The sequence below is a fragment of the Calliopsis andreniformis genome, chromosome 6 (genome assembly GCF_051401765.1).
Source record: "Calliopsis andreniformis isolate RMS-2024a chromosome 6, iyCalAndr_principal, whole genome shotgun sequence".
Taxonomy (NCBI): Eukaryota; Metazoa; Arthropoda; class Insecta; order Hymenoptera; family Andrenidae; genus Calliopsis; species Calliopsis andreniformis.
In genome coordinates this window covers 17,618,113-17,635,903 of record NC_135067.1, presented here as the reverse complement: position 1 = coordinate 17,635,903, position 17,791 = coordinate 17,618,113, and the positions used below count along the sequence as shown (strand labels likewise).

The 17,791-nt window shown below is 44.0% G+C and overlaps 2 protein-coding genes across 2 annotated transcripts; both read right to left on the bottom strand.

The window, feature by feature from the left end:
• Positions 1-261: 261 nt before the first annotated feature.
• Positions 262-15,569, bottom strand: Reptor-bp (REPTOR-binding partner). The gene is made up of 4 exons (XM_076381556.1): positions 15,377-15,569; positions 5,112-5,205; positions 1,394-1,515; positions 262-402 (listed from the first exon to the last, which is right to left on the bottom strand). Exons 1-4 carry the CDS (start codon positions 15,413-15,415, stop codon positions 298-300), a joined length of 360 nt encoding a protein of 119 aa, XP_076237671.1. The 5' UTR covers positions 15,416-15,569; the 3' UTR covers positions 262-297.
• Positions 15,570-16,296: 727 nt separating this feature from the next.
• LOC143181221 (uncharacterized) lies at positions 16,297-17,553 on the bottom strand. Its single transcript, XM_076381555.1, has 3 exons — positions 16,963-17,553; positions 16,511-16,774; positions 16,297-16,447 (listed from the first exon to the last, which is right to left on the bottom strand). The coding sequence occupies exons 1-3, from the start codon at positions 17,550-17,552 to the stop codon at positions 16,297-16,299; spliced, it is 1,005 nt and encodes a 334-aa protein (XP_076237670.1). The 5' UTR covers position 17,553.
• Between the last annotated feature and the right edge of the window lie 238 nt (positions 17,554-17,791).

Below are 17,791 nucleotides of genomic sequence, written 5' to 3'. Positions count from 1 at the left end.
GGACTGTACAAAGCAGGATTCGTTTGTCTTCGTTTCTTCTAGTTTTCTTCTTCCTTCGTGAAGGAAGGTCCAACGAGTCGATCGTCAGGCGCAGGATAGAACCCGAACGTGTCACGTTGATAGGGATGCGAATTGAACGTTACTGCCCCCGCCAGCTCTTCGACTCCAAGAACAGGGAGGGTTGAAAAGGGAAGTGTAAAGCTCGCGACTACCAGAGTACGATCGTAAAAGCGTAAAAAAATATGGCGAAACTCGATGTCCGTGACTCGCGTGTCTCTGTCTACTACTCTCCTTTGGTTAATTCGCCACTTTCTCCCCCTTCAGAGACCCGAGCTCCTCCAGCATCGCTTGTAGACCGTCGGGAACTCGACCGGCGTCCAATTCCTGGCCCCACTGTCGATACTGAAACGAAAATAGGCAGCAGTTACGGGAGATTCATATGACACGCGATCCAGTATCGTTCTTTATACCAAAGCATTCTCAGGAACTGTTAAAGGGAGGCTCTGGAGTAGTTCAGGATTGTGCAGGACGGACAAGTCTTCGCTCTTCGTTACAACAAACATCCATACACACACAAGGAGCAAGGTTTTCGATGGAACTGGAAAGAGAGTGCTTGTAACTAGTTCAAAGTGATCGTGTTATTTCGAATCGTCGGTGAGTGCACATTTGCCGATGTACGTACCTTTCGAGCGCAATTTTTTTTTTCGTCCACTCCTCTCGACTATTAGGAACAGAAAGGGAAGGGAAGTTTCGACATGGTCACGTTCGCGTCGCGAGTTTTCACACTTCCAACGCAATCAGTTCGATATCCCGTGCCAGCGAGGCATGACGGGACATTGGAAACGAAAATTACGAGACTTCCCACTGCTTTCGCGGCGCTCGCGAGTCTTCCGACGCGTTCTAGCTGCCACAACTAACTCTGGAAACTCGCATGCGCGCATTACGCTCTCGCGAGGCGGGGAAAGGGTGGAACGAGGCATGTTTACGATTCTTGGGAAAAACTTCGTCGTCCTCCCGTGTTCTTCTTTCCTTCTTCTCTCGCATCGTGCCGAATTTACGATATTAACGCGCGTAAAATGCAGAGAAAGAACGCGATTACTCTCCGTAGAAACTGTAACTCTGTCGTCCGAACGCGGGCCAGACGGTTATTTAATCGAGAACACGTACAGCTTTAAAAACGTCCAGCAGTGAAGACGGCGCGGAATAATAGACGCATAACTCATTCGTTCTCGCGCAAAGTTCCCCGAGAAAGGGATTTATATCGGCTCGTTGCATAGCGGGCAACGAAGGTATAGGATATAGGATATCCGTGCGAAGTATGACGGGGAAATGAATCGTTCGGGGCGGGGAGACCAGCCAGGATAAAGCGGTGGAAATTTTCAACGATACTTACCATCTCGAGCTCCTTCCGCAGAGCGAGCACAGCCTTCTCGCGGTCGGCTACCAGCTCTTCAAGGTACTGATACCTTAGCTTCTTCCTAGCACGACACTCCCTCGCACTCTGCCGGCTTCGCTCTGCAAAAATAAACAGAAAAGTGTGAGAACTTTTGGGATATAGTGACTTAGTTTTAAACCGCGTTCACATGGGACATCAACTATCTTACTTTCAGTAAAATTCTAATTTTATTATAAGTGTAGAGTTTAGATTTTTGTTGTCTTTGGAAATGAAATGTTTTGTATCATAGAAAACGTTTGAACTTCTTGAGAGAAGAATCCATTAAAAAGAAGAAAAGTTTGTTCAACTTCAAAAAATAAAAATCCTTTTGTACTGTCATAATTTGGGGCTTGCAATTAAGAGTTTCATGTATAAATACACCGTAACTACTTATGTATTACTTTTCCACATAAATGGACAAGTTTTGTGAAGTTCGAAATTTCGTGTAGCCACAGATTTATTTTTTCCAGAGTTTCTCGGATGTGGAATGCCCTTAAAGGGACTCTGCCGAAACGGGTGAGAGAATCCAAACAAGCGGTCGCGTATATCGCCAGCTCCGTTCACAGAGCAAATTTTTCGCGCGAAATCGAAAGACGATCACGTTAACAATTCAAAACATATACACTGTGCACAGGCTGCGACCCGCTAGATAAGCGATACAATATTTTTGAAACGATGTTTTCTCGCACTAAAACTCCACATGAAACACAAATATTCTTTCGTTTTTCTACGTTGAACCTTGCCAAAAACGCTGGGCTGAAAAATTCTCGACTAGACGTATGCTAGAACTACGCATTACGTTACTCAATGGCGCAGTAACTGATAAGGTGTTTTTACCTCGAGAATAGATTTGCTTAGACACGACGAATGAAGAGGAATTGCAAATGAAGTCGGTGAAGGAAACAAATAGTAAGGACACATCAACTTTTACTTCTATTAGAAAAATAACGAAATTTGAAAAAACGACAAATTTCTGAACTGATCCGCTCGTCCCCGCTTACGTAACTATCACAAATTCCATCATACACAGCCTAAAGCCTGAATCACACCAAAAATAACCAAATCCTAATGCAACGCAAGCGAACCTTCAATCCAACGACTGGTTTCCATTTTGGTTAAAATTGCAAAAGCCACAGTCACGCTAAAAACACTGCAAACGGTTGAACGAGAGAAAAACACGAACGTCGGTAAATATTCCCTGGTCCCCATCACCGCTGCTCCCATAAATCCTCTGGTAAAAATTACAAACGAAGGTGAAGGACGTGTCCGTCCGCATTGGTCGGTAACCATCGAACGATAAATTCACGTAACTCAAATGTGACGCGCGATTTTTCACACGAGCCACGAGAAACGAGCCCGCGTGCAAACCTTGACGAATGGCAACGGTACCATTCGTTTACACGGGCACAGGGGAGGGGATGGTTCCCAGTTGCAGGTTCGAAGACGAAGGCGTCGGACAAAATCGATGGTAATAGCCCGTTGCAGGATATTGCAAATTTCTCGCGGCATGATAAAGCCCTTTACGATCAAGGGTCGCGACTATTATCGTGTCTACGGCTCACTAAGCTCGCCTTTTACGCGGCAATAAACGTTCCGTGGATCTCGCGGACTCCCCCTTTTAAGACGTCCCAAGAACACTCAACGTCTCGGGGTACTTTCAAGCTAGATTCAGATCAGAGGAACAGCTCTAGGAGAAAAGCAGAAATTCTCTAAGAGAAAGACTCGCTAAGTTTCGTCTGTATTTTCAAAAGAAATTAAACTATCAATTTTATCGGACAACGAATATAGTTGATAATTTCTTATTTTAAAGAACGAAGCTAGAGATATGATAGAGAAATGTTTAGTTCAATACTGAGGTAAAGCCCACTGGTTTTGATGCACCATGTACGTGTCAAGTAGAAATATAAAACAGCAATGATTGGCTATGCAGTAGTTCTCTCATTACAAACTTATTTCTATTCCTTTCATTTCTAGAAATTACTCTCTCAAATTACCAATGCAGAAATTCACATCAGAAACATATTTTCTGTTCTCTATGAACTCTTATAAACACCACGACTGATTTACTGTAAAGCCCCCAACACCTGCCTCCCCAAACCACACCGCAAAGTGAAATAAAGAAGCTCTAGCTCCACTATGACAGAGAGTAACAGGTTATCCATACTCTGGCAGCGAATTTGTAGCTCCATTTAGGTCTCCTCCCCATCTGGACGGATTCGAAAGGCTCTATCGGGCCGGAATAAAGCCTGGTCGACCGTGCGGGAAAACAGAATCGTGTCCATTCCCTGGAGGGATAGCGCGCGCGAATGAAATTGGGGAAAATTGGATTTAGGACGCTTACCACTGGGGAAAACCGACCGATTGCACGCTGCAAACGCCAGAAATCGTGGCTGCCAGGACACGACGAGAAGATAAGACGAAGAAACGCGACGGAAAGCCAGCGGCTAACGCGCGGTGTCGATTCGAGGGATAGAGTCGCGAGAGAGAGGGACAGGGAGAGACAGAAGAGGGCGAAAAGCAAATAGAAAATTACGGAAACGCGCAGAACAAGAATGTAAGAGGAATCGCGCGGTTCGGCCACAGAGCCGGGAATAGCGCTGGATTGCGGACGAGAAAGTTCGTTGGTCGTAAAACGAGCTTAAAGCCCGCCACCCATCCACCCGAGGCTTTCTCTCTCGACGTCAGAAAGCAGCTCGAATATACAGGGTGGAAACTGGGCAGATAGCACGCACGCTATACAAGGGACTGAGGCGTCGAATCCGCTGGGAGATAGTTTCGTGCGCCGCGATTTCCTCGGCCGTTCATAGGTGAACACGGCGCATACATGAGCCTGATGCACCGTTCGAGATGAAAGAAGGAGACGGACCATGAAAACGCGGCAGAAACGAAAATGGAGAGGCAGAGGTGGAAGCGTTTTCGAGCTGTCTCGACGAAACACGGATGGACCCTGGGCAGCAGACGTAATCGCGTGAAATTACTAAGCGGGGCAATTTGCAGCGACCAGCAGGCGCGGCTGGCTCTCCTCTTTGACTCTGATTTTCCTTTGCAGTGTCTTCGTGCCGTCTGCCCTCCCACAGAATTGCAAAACGTGCCTTTCCATCTCCTGGCAATCCACAGCCAACGGCATCGGGACCATCGGTCCCCCTCGCCAGACTTGACCTGGCATAAATATTCATTCCGCGCTCGAGATAAATATTCCTAGAGTGTCATGAGTCTAGGGGGCTCCTTGGACGCTCCGCAATCAACGAACGTGTATTTCTCACGTGGCCCGTGTAACGCGCTCAGTTACGTCCTGTTTTCCCGCTTAATTCGCTGCCAGAGATGCTACGACTGTCGTCTCATCTTCTTAAGCTGCATTCCGACACTGGCTACGTGGAGTTCAGCAACACTTCTCAACTGCGTGTTTCAGGGGTGGACACGCATTTGCATTTTCATTTCTGATTAAAGCGTGAATATCGTTGACTGTTAATTAGGAAGTTATGTAAGAATTGTGTGATGAGGATTTTTTTTGAGATCGTAGCTCTCAGATTGAAGGAAAGATACGAGGCTCTCAGAAGTTACAAAAGGGAGGCACATCAAGTGGAAAAGTTTGTAAACTGGCATTGTAAGTGTTTCTATCACGATTCACATTTTAAGTTTTCTTCTGGGCATCGTAATGGGTTAAAAAGTTTCTTACCGAGCTTGGCTTTCATATCCGACTTGTCGGACGCCTTCCTTCCAGGCTTGCGTCCCCTTTTACCCCCCTCTTTCCGATCACCGCGAGATCCCTCCTGAAATTAGAACAAATCGTTGTAAAACTCTGTAGAAACTGTGTTTTCTAACATGTTGAAAGTGTAGCAGCAATGTTTTTAGAAATTAAAATAACGAAAAGACAGTTCGTGTACGTATGTGTTTGATGAATGGTCTTGCTTCCGAGTTACAGCCTGTTTCGAGTTTCAACAAGTGCGTGTCTCTGCCTTCAAAGGAAATGCTCGCAGCGACTACCCCTAGTTGGATATAGATATAAATACATTTCATCGTTTGACAAGGTCGAAAAGGCCAGGTATTGCATGGATTTGCTGGCAACTTTGTTCAGACTGACAAAGCACTTACGATTATAGCTGATTTGAGATAAGCGTATTTTGCGCATTGAAAACTGTGTACTAACTTCTCCATTTATGATACAAGTAATGCGTATGTATATGATAGTGTTTACGAATTAATTAGATCTCATGACCCTCGAATCTTCCAGATAAACAAGACAAGTCGATATCCAAGTACCCAGGCTGTAGCTCGAAAACAGGGTCATATCGGACACGCGTCTATATCAATATTTCTTGCACGTTTTCGTGTTTTAAAGCCACCAATGCAATAACTTCCAACATATGAACTTATTCTGCACTAATTAAAAAGAATATATTATTGTTTTATTATTGTTCATCATAGTTCCATTATTGCAATTGAATTATTCATGAGATAAAAGAACAGAAGTCTCTGATCCTGCAGGATGAAAGCTTTCAAAATGTATTGAAAACCGAAGATTAATATTCCGAACGAATTTTGATCAGACTCAACTGAGATACGAGTTCTCAATTTCACAGTCACGTAATATCATCTGATCCGTTGTCTCTTCTTGTCATTGATTAATATTTCAAACGATCTGATTTTTGCCTTTTAGCGCAGAATTATGGTCAACGTTTTTAATGGCTATATAAAAATTAAAGCTTATGAAGTCGCGAGGGGCAGCTTGGCCATGGCTAATAGAAACCCTAAGTGTGCGAAAATTGTATCACGTTGCGTTCTTTAATGATTTGGCAACCGCCGAATTTTCAAATATTTAAATATTCAAATATTCAAATTTTCAAATTTTCAAATATTCAAATATTCAAATATTCAAATATTCAAATATTCAAATATTCAAATATTCAAATTTTCAAATTTTCAAATATTCAAATTTTCAAATATTTAAATTTTCAAATATTCAACTTTTCAAAGCTACCTAAATTCGCAATATCTCGTAATCTCTACTAACTACATGCTGTCAAAAGGGTCGGTTGAAATATTCAACTTGTCGAGTTCCATAAACTAACAAAAAGTCATTGAAAAGTGAACGTTACACTTCCGCAATTTCCATCACTAGTGTCTCGTACCTTACTCCGTGAAAAATCTCAAACGACGTATTTCCTTTCCAAATCGTAACTCGTTCGACTTAATAGCCCTCTATCCTTGCGTATATGGACCGTTTCACGATCCGTGAAACACTTGTCCACGATCTCTTTGCCATTCAACGCCGAAGTTGTTCGAAAGTAAGATCGTTTAAGTTACCCATGAAGGAATGAAGGGAAGAAACAATCCTTTCGGGAAGGAGTGGATAGAGACGGTCCAGCGTGTCCCCTCGAGAAAGAAAGATGGCCATCGAGCGAACATAACGCACGCAGCGTAGGCGAGTCCCCGTTAAAATTGACACGTCCCCTGAGCACGGTTGTTGCCACGAAGGCAGAGGCGGCCGCAGGCTTAGCTATGCATGTGCTGCGGGGTGACAAAATACAAATTCCAGCCCCTTTTAGGGGAGCTGTTTACCTTCGGCCCTATCCTTTCCCCTCAATCCTATCTGGTATTAAATCTCCTCGAATCCTCTTTCTTTCCCTCGACCGCTTCCGACTTCTTTGCTCGCCTCTGCCACTCCTCCCTCTGTCTTCGTCTATCTCACCTCTTGCCATCGTTCTCCGCCCTTCCTTCCACCCCTGCGCGACGCCTCGCGCGGGGTCTTTGTAGACGGAAAATGGAATTGATGTTCCGCGATAACTGGCGAGATACAGGAAAGACGAAGAATGAAAAGAAAAAAGAGAAGAGCTGGGTCTCGCGTAGGGATTCCACCGCTGAACACGTCTCCCGCGTTGAAGCCAAAGAATATAATTAACCCGCGAGAAGTGATAGCAGCGAATGGAGAGCGAGAGCGGGACGCTTAAATGAAGAAATTAGATTAAACTCCTTTGTACTACTTCTGCGTATTATTTGACTCAGACGACACGTCGGGCGCGTGCACCCTTCATCAAGGGCAGCAACACCTTCAAATGTCTTCAGTGTCCTCACCTATTGTCTGTCTCGCCTACGTCGATGTTATCTAAGTGAGGATAATAAGTAGCCACCTCTGAATGGATTGTATCTGAAGATACTGAAGCATATTCGATACGAATCAGAAGTTGAGGGTTTTGCAGAAGACGTACAGCAGCGCAAACAAAGTTGAAATTTATAATTAAAGGCGAGTGCATTGAAGACCCCTAACGGTACCAATTACGTCGAAACCTGATCCATTGATCGACTTCTTCGTTCGAGATAACGGTTAAAAGAGGCAGAAAGGTTAGAGGAGAAATTCCATCGGTGCAGCCGGATGCACGGCGGCGCGGCACCGCGCCAGAGACCGGAAGCTCGTAAACCGCACTGTACACAATCAGGCACAGAGGCTTTTGTAGTTTCCCAACTAGTCGGCCAATTCTCTCTCTTACGCGTGTTTCTCGAGCGCAAAGGCTGGGTTACGCGGCTCGCTTCGCGTCAAGGCTCGTCGTTGCAACGAGGACTGTGATTTAACCCAGCAGAGCGAACGCACGACTCGTCGCCACGACAGGTATACACGCCTCGCTCGATTTGCACGCAACGATCGAACGATGCGTAACCACGCGGCTCGTGTCAAAGGCGATCGCCGATCAGAGTGCACATGGAGGATTAGTTGGATTAATGGGGAAATTCATATGCGAATTGACAGACTCAAATGATTTTCGAGGTTCAAAGGTTTGGGAGACGAACGTCCTGTATTGTACAGGGTGGACCACGTAACGCGATAGCTTCTCAATTATTTTCACTATTGACGAACCGATCAGAATTCTTTTCCCTTGTTATAGATGATACGACTTCAGAAGACCTTTAAGATGATATTTCACTTTTTCTGTATCCCTTTATTTCAAACAGGCTGCCAACTATTCTTCGAGGTCGTATTATCTATGAAAAAGAGTTTAATCGGCGCACTAATGACGGAAGTAATTGAGCTGGTCACATTAGGTGGTCCACCCTGCAAGCTCGACATTGCTAATGTTCACAACTAGCCTCCACTATTATCTGGTCTGTAAACCCAGCGCAGACGAATCTGACCGCACTGACACTCTCTATCTCCTTCTTACACGGAAGCCATTGAATAAGAGATAGATTGGTCATGCGTACAAGGTTTTGAAACAATATATTACTCTTTGTTTTTCAGTCCACAATTTTGGAGAGTCATATTCCACGAACATTGAAATAATGCTTTTGTTACACAACCGTACCACTGTCGATATTTGTCAGATTTTATTCATTCAGATAGATATTGATATATCGCAAACACGGTAAACGTGAATTCAATTCAATCATAACATTGTTGATAAAAAAATGAAAGTCATGTCGATACAGTGGCTGTCAGCGTGTTCATATTGTGTAAAATCATATCTCTTTAGAGCTGAAGTATAATAAAACCACAAGAACAGTGCGTCTGACGCACCTCGAATATCGAAGAATTTCGCAAGTGTACCTTGAAGCCTAAAAAGGTCCGTTTACCACGACGTCCACTCGAAGACAAAGTGTAATATAAATAACGCGCTGCTTCGATCCACAGTCTGGCAAACTGAACCATTGAAACGGTTGCAAATAAAAATTTCCCTTCCTTACATATCCCCTGAATTTTCTATTCGCGCTAATGAAGTATTTGCACACCGCATCCGGCACCTCCGCGTTCGATTGAATCTGTTTCGCGTGAATCTCGTCCTCCCTTCTCTTTCCCTCTCTCCCATCGATTGGATATTATTACATTTTAGATTTCTCGGAATGACGATGTAGTCTTTAGAAATTACATCTTTTCCAAGACCTTCACGGTTGATTCGAAGCTGCCGAGGAGAAATGCAGTCTACGCGCGCTCCGCTCCTTCCACTTCGCGGAACAACTTCCGGGCGATCACCTTTCGAGTGGAAAGCCTTTAATTGCAAAGGTACGGACCCCCTCGGCCGTTCCTCCTTCGCTTCTCCCTATGGCAATGGTACCGTCTCGTTCCTAGTACCTAGACCACTCTCAAATTTCACGGAAAGAACTCGTCGTTCAATTAATTTTCATTATTAACGGAATTACTCCCAGGGTCCCTCGGCAGAGACTCTCTTAAACGCGTTAACCACCTCTCCACTCGCCGATTCCCTCTATTACGCCAAAATCTCACCGTCTCTCCCTCGCCTGGTTGTCGTCTTGCTACCAACTTTTCTCGTCAATTTTGACTCCAATAACCCCTTCCGGTTCTCTTATTCCCCTTTCCAGACCCTATCTCTACTCCACTTTTCGCGAATTCCGGCCGCCGCAAGGCGGTCTCGTTAACGCGACTAATTTCACTTCCTTTGAGAAGTTGGATCGTTGGGCTCTAGTTATTTCGCTTTCAATCAGTGCCTTTTTACCGACTAAGAGACTTTCACGCGATGAAGGATCTTACAGTGTACGTGGCGTTTGCGAGGCCGATATCGTTTGTGTTTTCACAGGAGCGAGGTAAAAAAGAATGAGAAAATTATTGGAAATTTTACAGGTAGTTATGGATTTATAACGAGGGAGTTATCGTATAGGCGATCAGGCACGACGAAAATGATATTGCCTGGTATTCAGCGGGAATTTGAGAAGAAACTGTTCATTCTATGTTACGAGGCGCGCTCTGACACGAAGCATTGAGAACCAGCGCACAGCGCAGTTACCGGATCCACTGTGCAACCTTATTATTACCTCCGTTCGTCGAAGGCTGCACGATCCTCCGCTCTTTCGTCGGTGACCTACAAACTGAATCGCACAAAAGGATGTCGCGGCTTGGGCAAGCGTTACTCTAACTTGTAATGATCGACGAGTATGAATCGAACGTAAATTGTTAAATACAGACACTTGTTACTAAAAAATATGGAATCATGGATGAACTGGTACAATCCGATAGGAAACTCTATTAAGTTGATTGGAAAATACTAGGAACCGCATACTTTTATTAAAAATGTTCAATTACTTTTTGTTACTGAAACAGAACGAAATATACTTGCTGACTATAAAACAAACGTTGATAATAAAACTCTGAGTTTTTGTTAAAAAAAAAAAATCGACTGCAATTTCCGACCAGTCTAACGCAAAAACAGAATAAATCGTAAAATATGTGAAATTATTGTGCGAAATAACAGGTAATTAAATAACACGTAAATTAGAGCTTTGTCTAAATAAACGTAACGCGATACGTGGAAGTTTTCCCCCAAAAGCTTCGCACATTTTTCCGTATAACAACGTCTCATTTTTAGGTTGTAGTACCAGTCCACCAACACCCCGTATGCATATTTAAATACCGGGAATACAATGCAGCAGAGGCGGTCTCATTTTTGATAAATGTCCCTGGCCTCTCCCTCTCGCGTTGCTTTCAATTTCGCCGCGTCGTGTTTCGGGGAAAATGGAACTCGTTACATGCAAATCGGGTGATTTAACTTCGCGACGGAGCAGACCTCCAGCGAATGCGCGATTCGCCGACGAGTCGAAGAACCGATGCGACCTCGAGGACGACCAAGGCGAACGGGGGGAGAAAAAAGGTCAACGGAAAAGAGGAGAGGAACGAAGGAAAAACGATGCAACGCGCGCGTTAAAGCCTCCTTGGGCTTTTCCATGTCATTGTTCGCCGGATACCAACGCGACCGGATGAGGGGCAGGGGAAAGGGGCGAAGGGAGCCTCGTAATTTTCCAACCGCGCCACCGACGCCACTGCGTAACAATGAACGAGGGGAGGTTCCGCGAGCACAATGGCGAACCGTCACGTCGAGATCATCGCGCCTCCGCGAATATCCTGTAAATTCACCCGAACCGTGGGTTCCACGCGCGAATTTCGCGACCGCGAACCGAACTCTTCGTTTAGTCTAACATATTCGGCGCGGTCGACGTCGCGGTGCGATTAACAGCTTAAGGGGGCTCTCGCGGCCTGCTAAATCTGCGATGGACAAATCTGAACTGAAATACTGCAACTCGCTGCTAACACCGATCCCAATACGCGAGTAATCTCGAACCCTATCGAACTCGATTTAACTTCGATTAACGTTCGATCGAGATCCGGGAGAAGAATGGGGGGAAGCGGTTGATTCGATTCGACGATAATCTTGCGTAAATATTTGAGCATCGCACGTTCGAGATTGCGCGGGATTCAATGATCTGAAATTTTGTAGATATTTTCGCTAGCGTGGGAATTTTTGAGTGAAAAGAAGCCTGACGGGGAGGAAGTTTGGGAAGCGGAATTGGGTCACCAAATGTGTAAGCACTTAGAACGAAGTTGGCCTAGTGTACAGGACAAACTTTTCTATTAAAGAAACATCGAGAGCACTGGTAAATTTTTTATATCGAAACTCCCTGTATTTTCCTGTAGATAACCTTACTGAAGATAGAAAGACAAATTGGTACAATAGGTACAAATTTCTGCAATTACAAGCATCAGGGACAAACGTTGAATACAGTAACTTTTATTCGGTGAAGTCAAGGACAAATTCACCTGCTTTAGGCCTACTATTCAAAAGATGCAATGATTCCTGATCAGTGTATTTCGAACTGCAATGCAGTCGTTCGCGTCAACGAGTAGGATTTATGGAAGGAAAACGGGGAAGAAGGTTCCAGCGAATGGACGTGCGCTCGTATCGATAAGCAGACGTCGTAAGAGATTTACGACGCCGGGAACATCTGTCGTGACGATGTCGTCGTTCGCCACGCTTCGATTGCTTCGCAAACGTATCAGAATCTTGATAGAGACACAGTGGGTGGAAGATGACTACGAAATGTATCTTTTACCATGGACTCTTTTGAAATCTCATTCATATCCCAACGATTCACTCGTTGACGATTGGCAGCATCTGAACAAGAACTATTTTGGAGCAAACTAAGTATAGGAAAGTTTGGCGAATATTTTGTATCTCTTGAGTAATATGCCTGATTATGAATTGAGAGACTTAAAGGAATGCTATTATTTGATAAGATAGTTTAATCATTTTCGTGTAGATTCGTTAGAACAAAAACTGGAGTGTCTGAATTATATCCAAAATTTGTAAATATATTTCTGAGGAAAATTTCAAAATAGCGCACGTAATTTTTTTAAGGAAGATTTGTCTTGGAACCAGAGTTTTATATAAGGACCGTCCCATAAAGTTTGAAGTAAATTTCTAACTGTGATAGTGAAAGAGTTGCACTTAGATAGTCCTAATCTCGGTTTGACTTTAGTTTCCTGCCCTAGCCAAATATTAGACAAGTCCTTCGCGATAAGCGAGCTCGAAATCTCGAAAATAGAGGCGGAATATTATCAAAATTACGTTGTCTAATGCGCGATTCCCTTTCGCGATTCCATTACCAAGAAATTCTCCCCTGGAATATTTCTACCTCGATTCACGATGTACCGTATTTCGCGCACGCGATTTCGATCATTATCAGCGGACGCAGGTAAACAAAGAACCTTTGGCCATCGAATTTCTCGTATCTGACTGAATACACCCAAAAAGCATTTGCAAATACGAGAAATAATGGAGTGTTAACGCAGAGGACGCGATACGACCAAACTACAGGGAACAAAATTACACAAATCGTTTTTCCTAGTATCGCGTAAAGGTACAAATTTCAATAATTTTCCCCAAAATAAGACAAAATAAAAATAAAAATAAATAAAAACGGAGCAAAAGATTTGAAAAAAAATTATAGATATTAACACGCATCGGCTTCAACCCACCACGAAAATTATATGGGCGTGGTTGATCAATGGGAATTAACGCCACAATGAAATTCGATACAATTATGTAACATAATTCACCTATCCCGGGGAATCTCGAAAACCGTGCACATAAAGAAGAAAAAAAAATACCTGGAAGTTACATAAAAGCTCAGTGCACACGTAACGAAATTTCCGCTCGAATCTCCCACGTTCTCGTTACGTGCCTCCTCGCAAACACTCGTAGACGCCAGAGCCTCTCAAGAACTGGGAAGATCACCTGAACTACCAAAAACCGCCTACAGAGCAAGCAGCCCACATAACTGCGAAGCGCGAGTAAAAGTTAAAAGTTCGGGGAAGTTCCGCGGCTGTAGAAGCGCAAAAACTTTTATCGCTGACAAGTCAACGCACGCCACGGAGAAGGAGTTTCAGTGATCATCGGACAGTCGGCGATCGAGAGCATCGTTTCTCGAGACAGAATGCGCGCCGTTGAATATTGCGCAGTAGCGTCGCGTGTGAGTGACCGACTTGGCTATGTATCGACCGGCATTTCGCACGGCAACTGCATCGAGATCGTTCCCTCGTCAATCGCCTGACCCGAGGTCTTAAGATCCCGAAACAGCACCGATCACGCAGCCAAGACACTTTTCGCCAACAGAGAAGACAAGGCAAGGTGGGGTTTCCTATACCAAAACTACAAAGAAACCAAACGCAGTAGATCACAGGGTTACTGGAAAACATTGCGTGTGGTTGGACGTGCAGTCAGTCTTTGTGACAGTCGCGTAGAGGAAGTCCCATCTTAAACCGGGAATCAACAGGGTTTAGAGACGATGCGCGTGAAGTCCGCGAAACGAGAGAGCGATTCGGTGCGCGAGGTGAACGAACGAAGAGACGCGTACGCGCGGCAAACGCATTTCGGCGGCTCACGAAACGGCGGAAAAGTGAGTAAAAAGTGTTGGTGGAAAACTCACCGGTGCTACGCGACGTGCGAGCTATGTCAACTGCGCAGTTGACGGGCCACAGCACGGCGAACAGGGACGTGGTGCTCGGTACCGGTGCCCGAACAGTGCAACCGGTAGTATTAAACCGACGACAGCGACGCGCCGCGGCGATTTCGTGAACCACGCGATACCGTTGCGAGTTTCAAATCCACGAGGTTTCGCGCGCTGCGCGGGATTATCGCTGGCGTCCCAGGAGCGACAGATTCGAGAGATTCGAGTCTCTATTTTCCTTGAGAGTCATCGATAAGGTTGTGTCTGTGTCCCCTTTCACTTCTGCTGATCGAATGGGATTGGTACAGTATTCGAGAATGAGTTACAGTCGTGAGGCGACTATTTCTAAGGAAATTGAGTGTTTCAAATTTCGCGCGGGAAAAAAATTAACTGGCCTACCGTGCCACTTAACCATACTTTAGGAGGATACAAATATTTCGTTAGATATCGTTTCTAGTATTTGTCTCTATGTGTAATTTTACTCGTTATTTGAATTGTGTGTAATGTTAACGCTGTTAGACGAGAAGTAATGAAATTTGAGAGTGAATATTTCAAGCGTCCGCCATGACACGAGTTACAACGTATTTAAATGACATATTGTATGAGTTGTTACCTTTATGGGAAGTACTCATCTGTAGAACGTTATTCTCGATCCAAGAAGCCACAGAATGGTATTTATATTTTGCACGACACATTGTTAATACACAGGATTTTGCAACGAAACGAGCACCCGACCACTCCGCGCCTGACCGTCACATGATCTCTGGAAGACAACAACGCCATCTTTCGACGATCCAGGGAACGAAAACGAACGACACGTAGCGCGATCAGTCGACAAGAATGTGAAAGAATGGAACAGCGACATCGAACGTCAGCTTAAGTAAAACGCGAGCATACTACACCACGAAAACAGCACACACAAACGACAGCCACCCTTCGGTGTGCATACGCTACTCCCCCACCCCACGACCCCTTTACCAAACCCTCGATCTTACAGGTCTTGACGTCAAGCAAGAGAAACAACGCCCTTACTCCTTAATTTTGGGGAGGACGAGAGCTTCTGTAGAAAGAAGCTGGACATTTCTGTTCGCGCGCCCTCTTTGCACAACATGGTGTAATCTTGTTTAACGCGCGTAATCTTGTTGCCCGTTTTCCATGGCAGTTTGCATCACGCGAGCACGTTGTCACCCGAATCGCTTCCATAAATTGTCGACTCACCGTTTCATTTTCCGCGATGCACGCAGGCTCCACCTCCATGATTCCTTTCGATCAGCTTCTTTCCAACGTTTCCCAAGGAAATCCTGCCGTGACACGCTTTGTTCGATCGTGATTCCGTCCTATCTTCAACACTTTGCAACGGCAACGTGTGTCTGTTTACAAACACTGCAAGGTCACAGCAGACCCCCAGACCTCTGACTGTCGAGTATTTCGTATTACGTCACGACGGACGCACGCTGCGCCACTCACGGCGAAATGAGGAAACACTTTGAACTCACCATTTATCAAAGCTGATAAAATGAATAGATGCAGCAGAAATATCTATTTTTTTCCCTTTCGGAGAATTTGAACGCGTGAAACTTGCGTTTGTATTTAATCTCAGCGTTACTTACAGGGATTCGGCTATGTGATCGAACTTCCTTTTTACCTAAAACCTATAGGTTACAATTTGGCTTCAAAATTACTGGCGAAAGTAAACGATTTAGCTTTGAAGCTATTTCAGGCAATGAGTGAAAAAAATCAGTTGGACCCAGAATATTATTGGATCGTTCGAACTTGTATGAATGCTTTTAACGTTTACTTGACTATGCTCCACTTTACTTTCTACGATAACGCCGTAAACATGCAGCCAAATACTACCCGTAAGTTAGAAACGACTTCATTAAAAAGACTCGTCTATTAAAGTTTAAGGTCGCTATAAGGTTATCAACGTTTGAAGTATCGTAATCTTGTAATGAATGCAATAAAGTTACAGAGGCTCTGTCATATCCCTTATTCATGGCAATTGTGGATCTCCTGGTATATTCTATATTACAATAACTATTAAAGGTTAAAAGCATCGAGAATAATTGGAAATAAAAAGACAGATTTATTATTCAGGCATTACATCAAGCTATATCTACACGACATAAAAACACTATTTAAAACCTATGATAGCCACCATTAAATCCTCGTCTATAATGTTTTACGTATTCATTGTCATAAAGATCATCCCGATAATTTCGACCGTAATCCTCATGATGGGGATAATATAATTCTCGTTCATACCCCCTGAGCTGATTTGGAAAATATCTGTGAATAAATAAATGATTAGTAACAGAACATAAATTAATTGTAAAAATAATATAAAATTACCGATGATCTTTCAAATAAGGCACAACATAGGGTTCTTGTTTATAATATCCTCTGGATATCGTGTCTATCTCGTAACGCGGATCACTGAATAATGGCAAATAATTACTACGATGAATAATTGGATTTAACTTTTCCTTGTGGTAATAAATCTCCTTTCCATTTCGACCAAAATATCGTCCAGCTTCATCCTTCAGATAATTTCTCCTATCATCTCTATACCGATCATTATGGTACCCTCCGCTATGATCACGATAATCATTAAATCTGAATAGGGCAATAAAATAATGTTTTTATTTTATTCACTTTACTTTTATATACATATATAACCAGTAGTTACATTATATCAGAAGTATACCGACACTGAATACGATTTCGTTCTCTCTTGACATATTTACACGCTAATCTCTCTAAAAACTGTCTGCAAGGCATAAGCCAACCTTTGATAAACTTACTTCTGCCTATTGTCATACATTCTCTGTTGTGCTCGGTCATGCTCGGAATAGGAAAGATCGTGAGCGCCGTCCCTAAACGAATCCCGCGATTTTTGCCCATAATAGCCACCGGTGTTCCCCGACGACCTATGACCCCTCTCGTCGTCGCTGTCCTCATAAAAGCTCGAGTTATTTCCCGATTCGTCCTTATGGTAGTTGTTGCTAAAACCGGTCCTGTGATGCCCTTTTTTGTAATATCCACCGCCGTGTCGTTCGAAAGAATTCTTTCCCTGATCGATGGCTTCAGATTCACCCAAACTGTGTCTTCCTTTGTCGTATCCTTTACTAGCCCTATCTTGATCGTCGTATCTCTGCTCATCCTGCTTGCGTTCGTTAAATCCTAACTGGCCGCTGTTACGAGAGGTACTACCTTCCTTGCTTCTCTTCTCATCGTCAAAGATTACACGATCCGAGCTGATCTTCTTTTCCACGTTGTTTAATAAGGAAGATCCTGATTGCTTGTCGGTTTGCAAAGCTATCGGATCAGAAACGCAGAGACTGCGGTGAACGAGAAGCAGAAACGCAGTAATCTGCCAAATTAAAGCTGACATATTCTAAAGTATATCTAGTTGGTGCACAGGATTGTTATTGAAACCGATCGAATTCTTCGACTGACTTTTCTTAGGTGGATTACTCAATTTTATAGACAGGAATGACCTTGTTCGAGCGACAAAACTAAATGCATCCTGTTGGGAATGCATCGAGGGGTCGGTAGAACAGACAAAGTGACGTGATCTTGGAGACCTTTCGGTTCTACGCATTAGGGGAATAAGCCCACCGATCGATGAAG

Coding starts and splice junctions, on each gene's coding strand:
- Reptor-bp (XM_076381556.1), bottom strand. CDS start 15,415: ATGGAGGTGGAGCCTGCGTGCATCGCGGAAAATGAAACG. Junction 5,206..15,376: donor GCATCGCGGAAAATGAAACG/GTGAGTCGACAA, acceptor TTCTAATTTCAG/GAGGGATCTCGCGGTGATCG. Junction 1,516..5,111: donor GGATATGAAAGCCAAGCTCG/GTAAGAAACTTT, acceptor TTATTTTTGCAG/AGCGAAGCCGGCAGAGTGCG.
- LOC143181221 (XM_076381555.1), bottom strand. CDS start 17,552: ATGTCAGCTTTAATTTGGCAGATTACTGCGTTTCTGCTTCTCGTTCAC. Junction 16,775..16,962: donor ATGTATGACAATAGGCAGAA/GTAAGTTTATCA, acceptor TGCCCTATTCAG/ATTTAATGATTATCGTGATC. Junction 16,448..16,510: donor CCTTATTTGAAAGATCATCG/GTAATTTTATAT, acceptor ATTTATTCACAG/ATATTTTCCAAATCAGCTCA.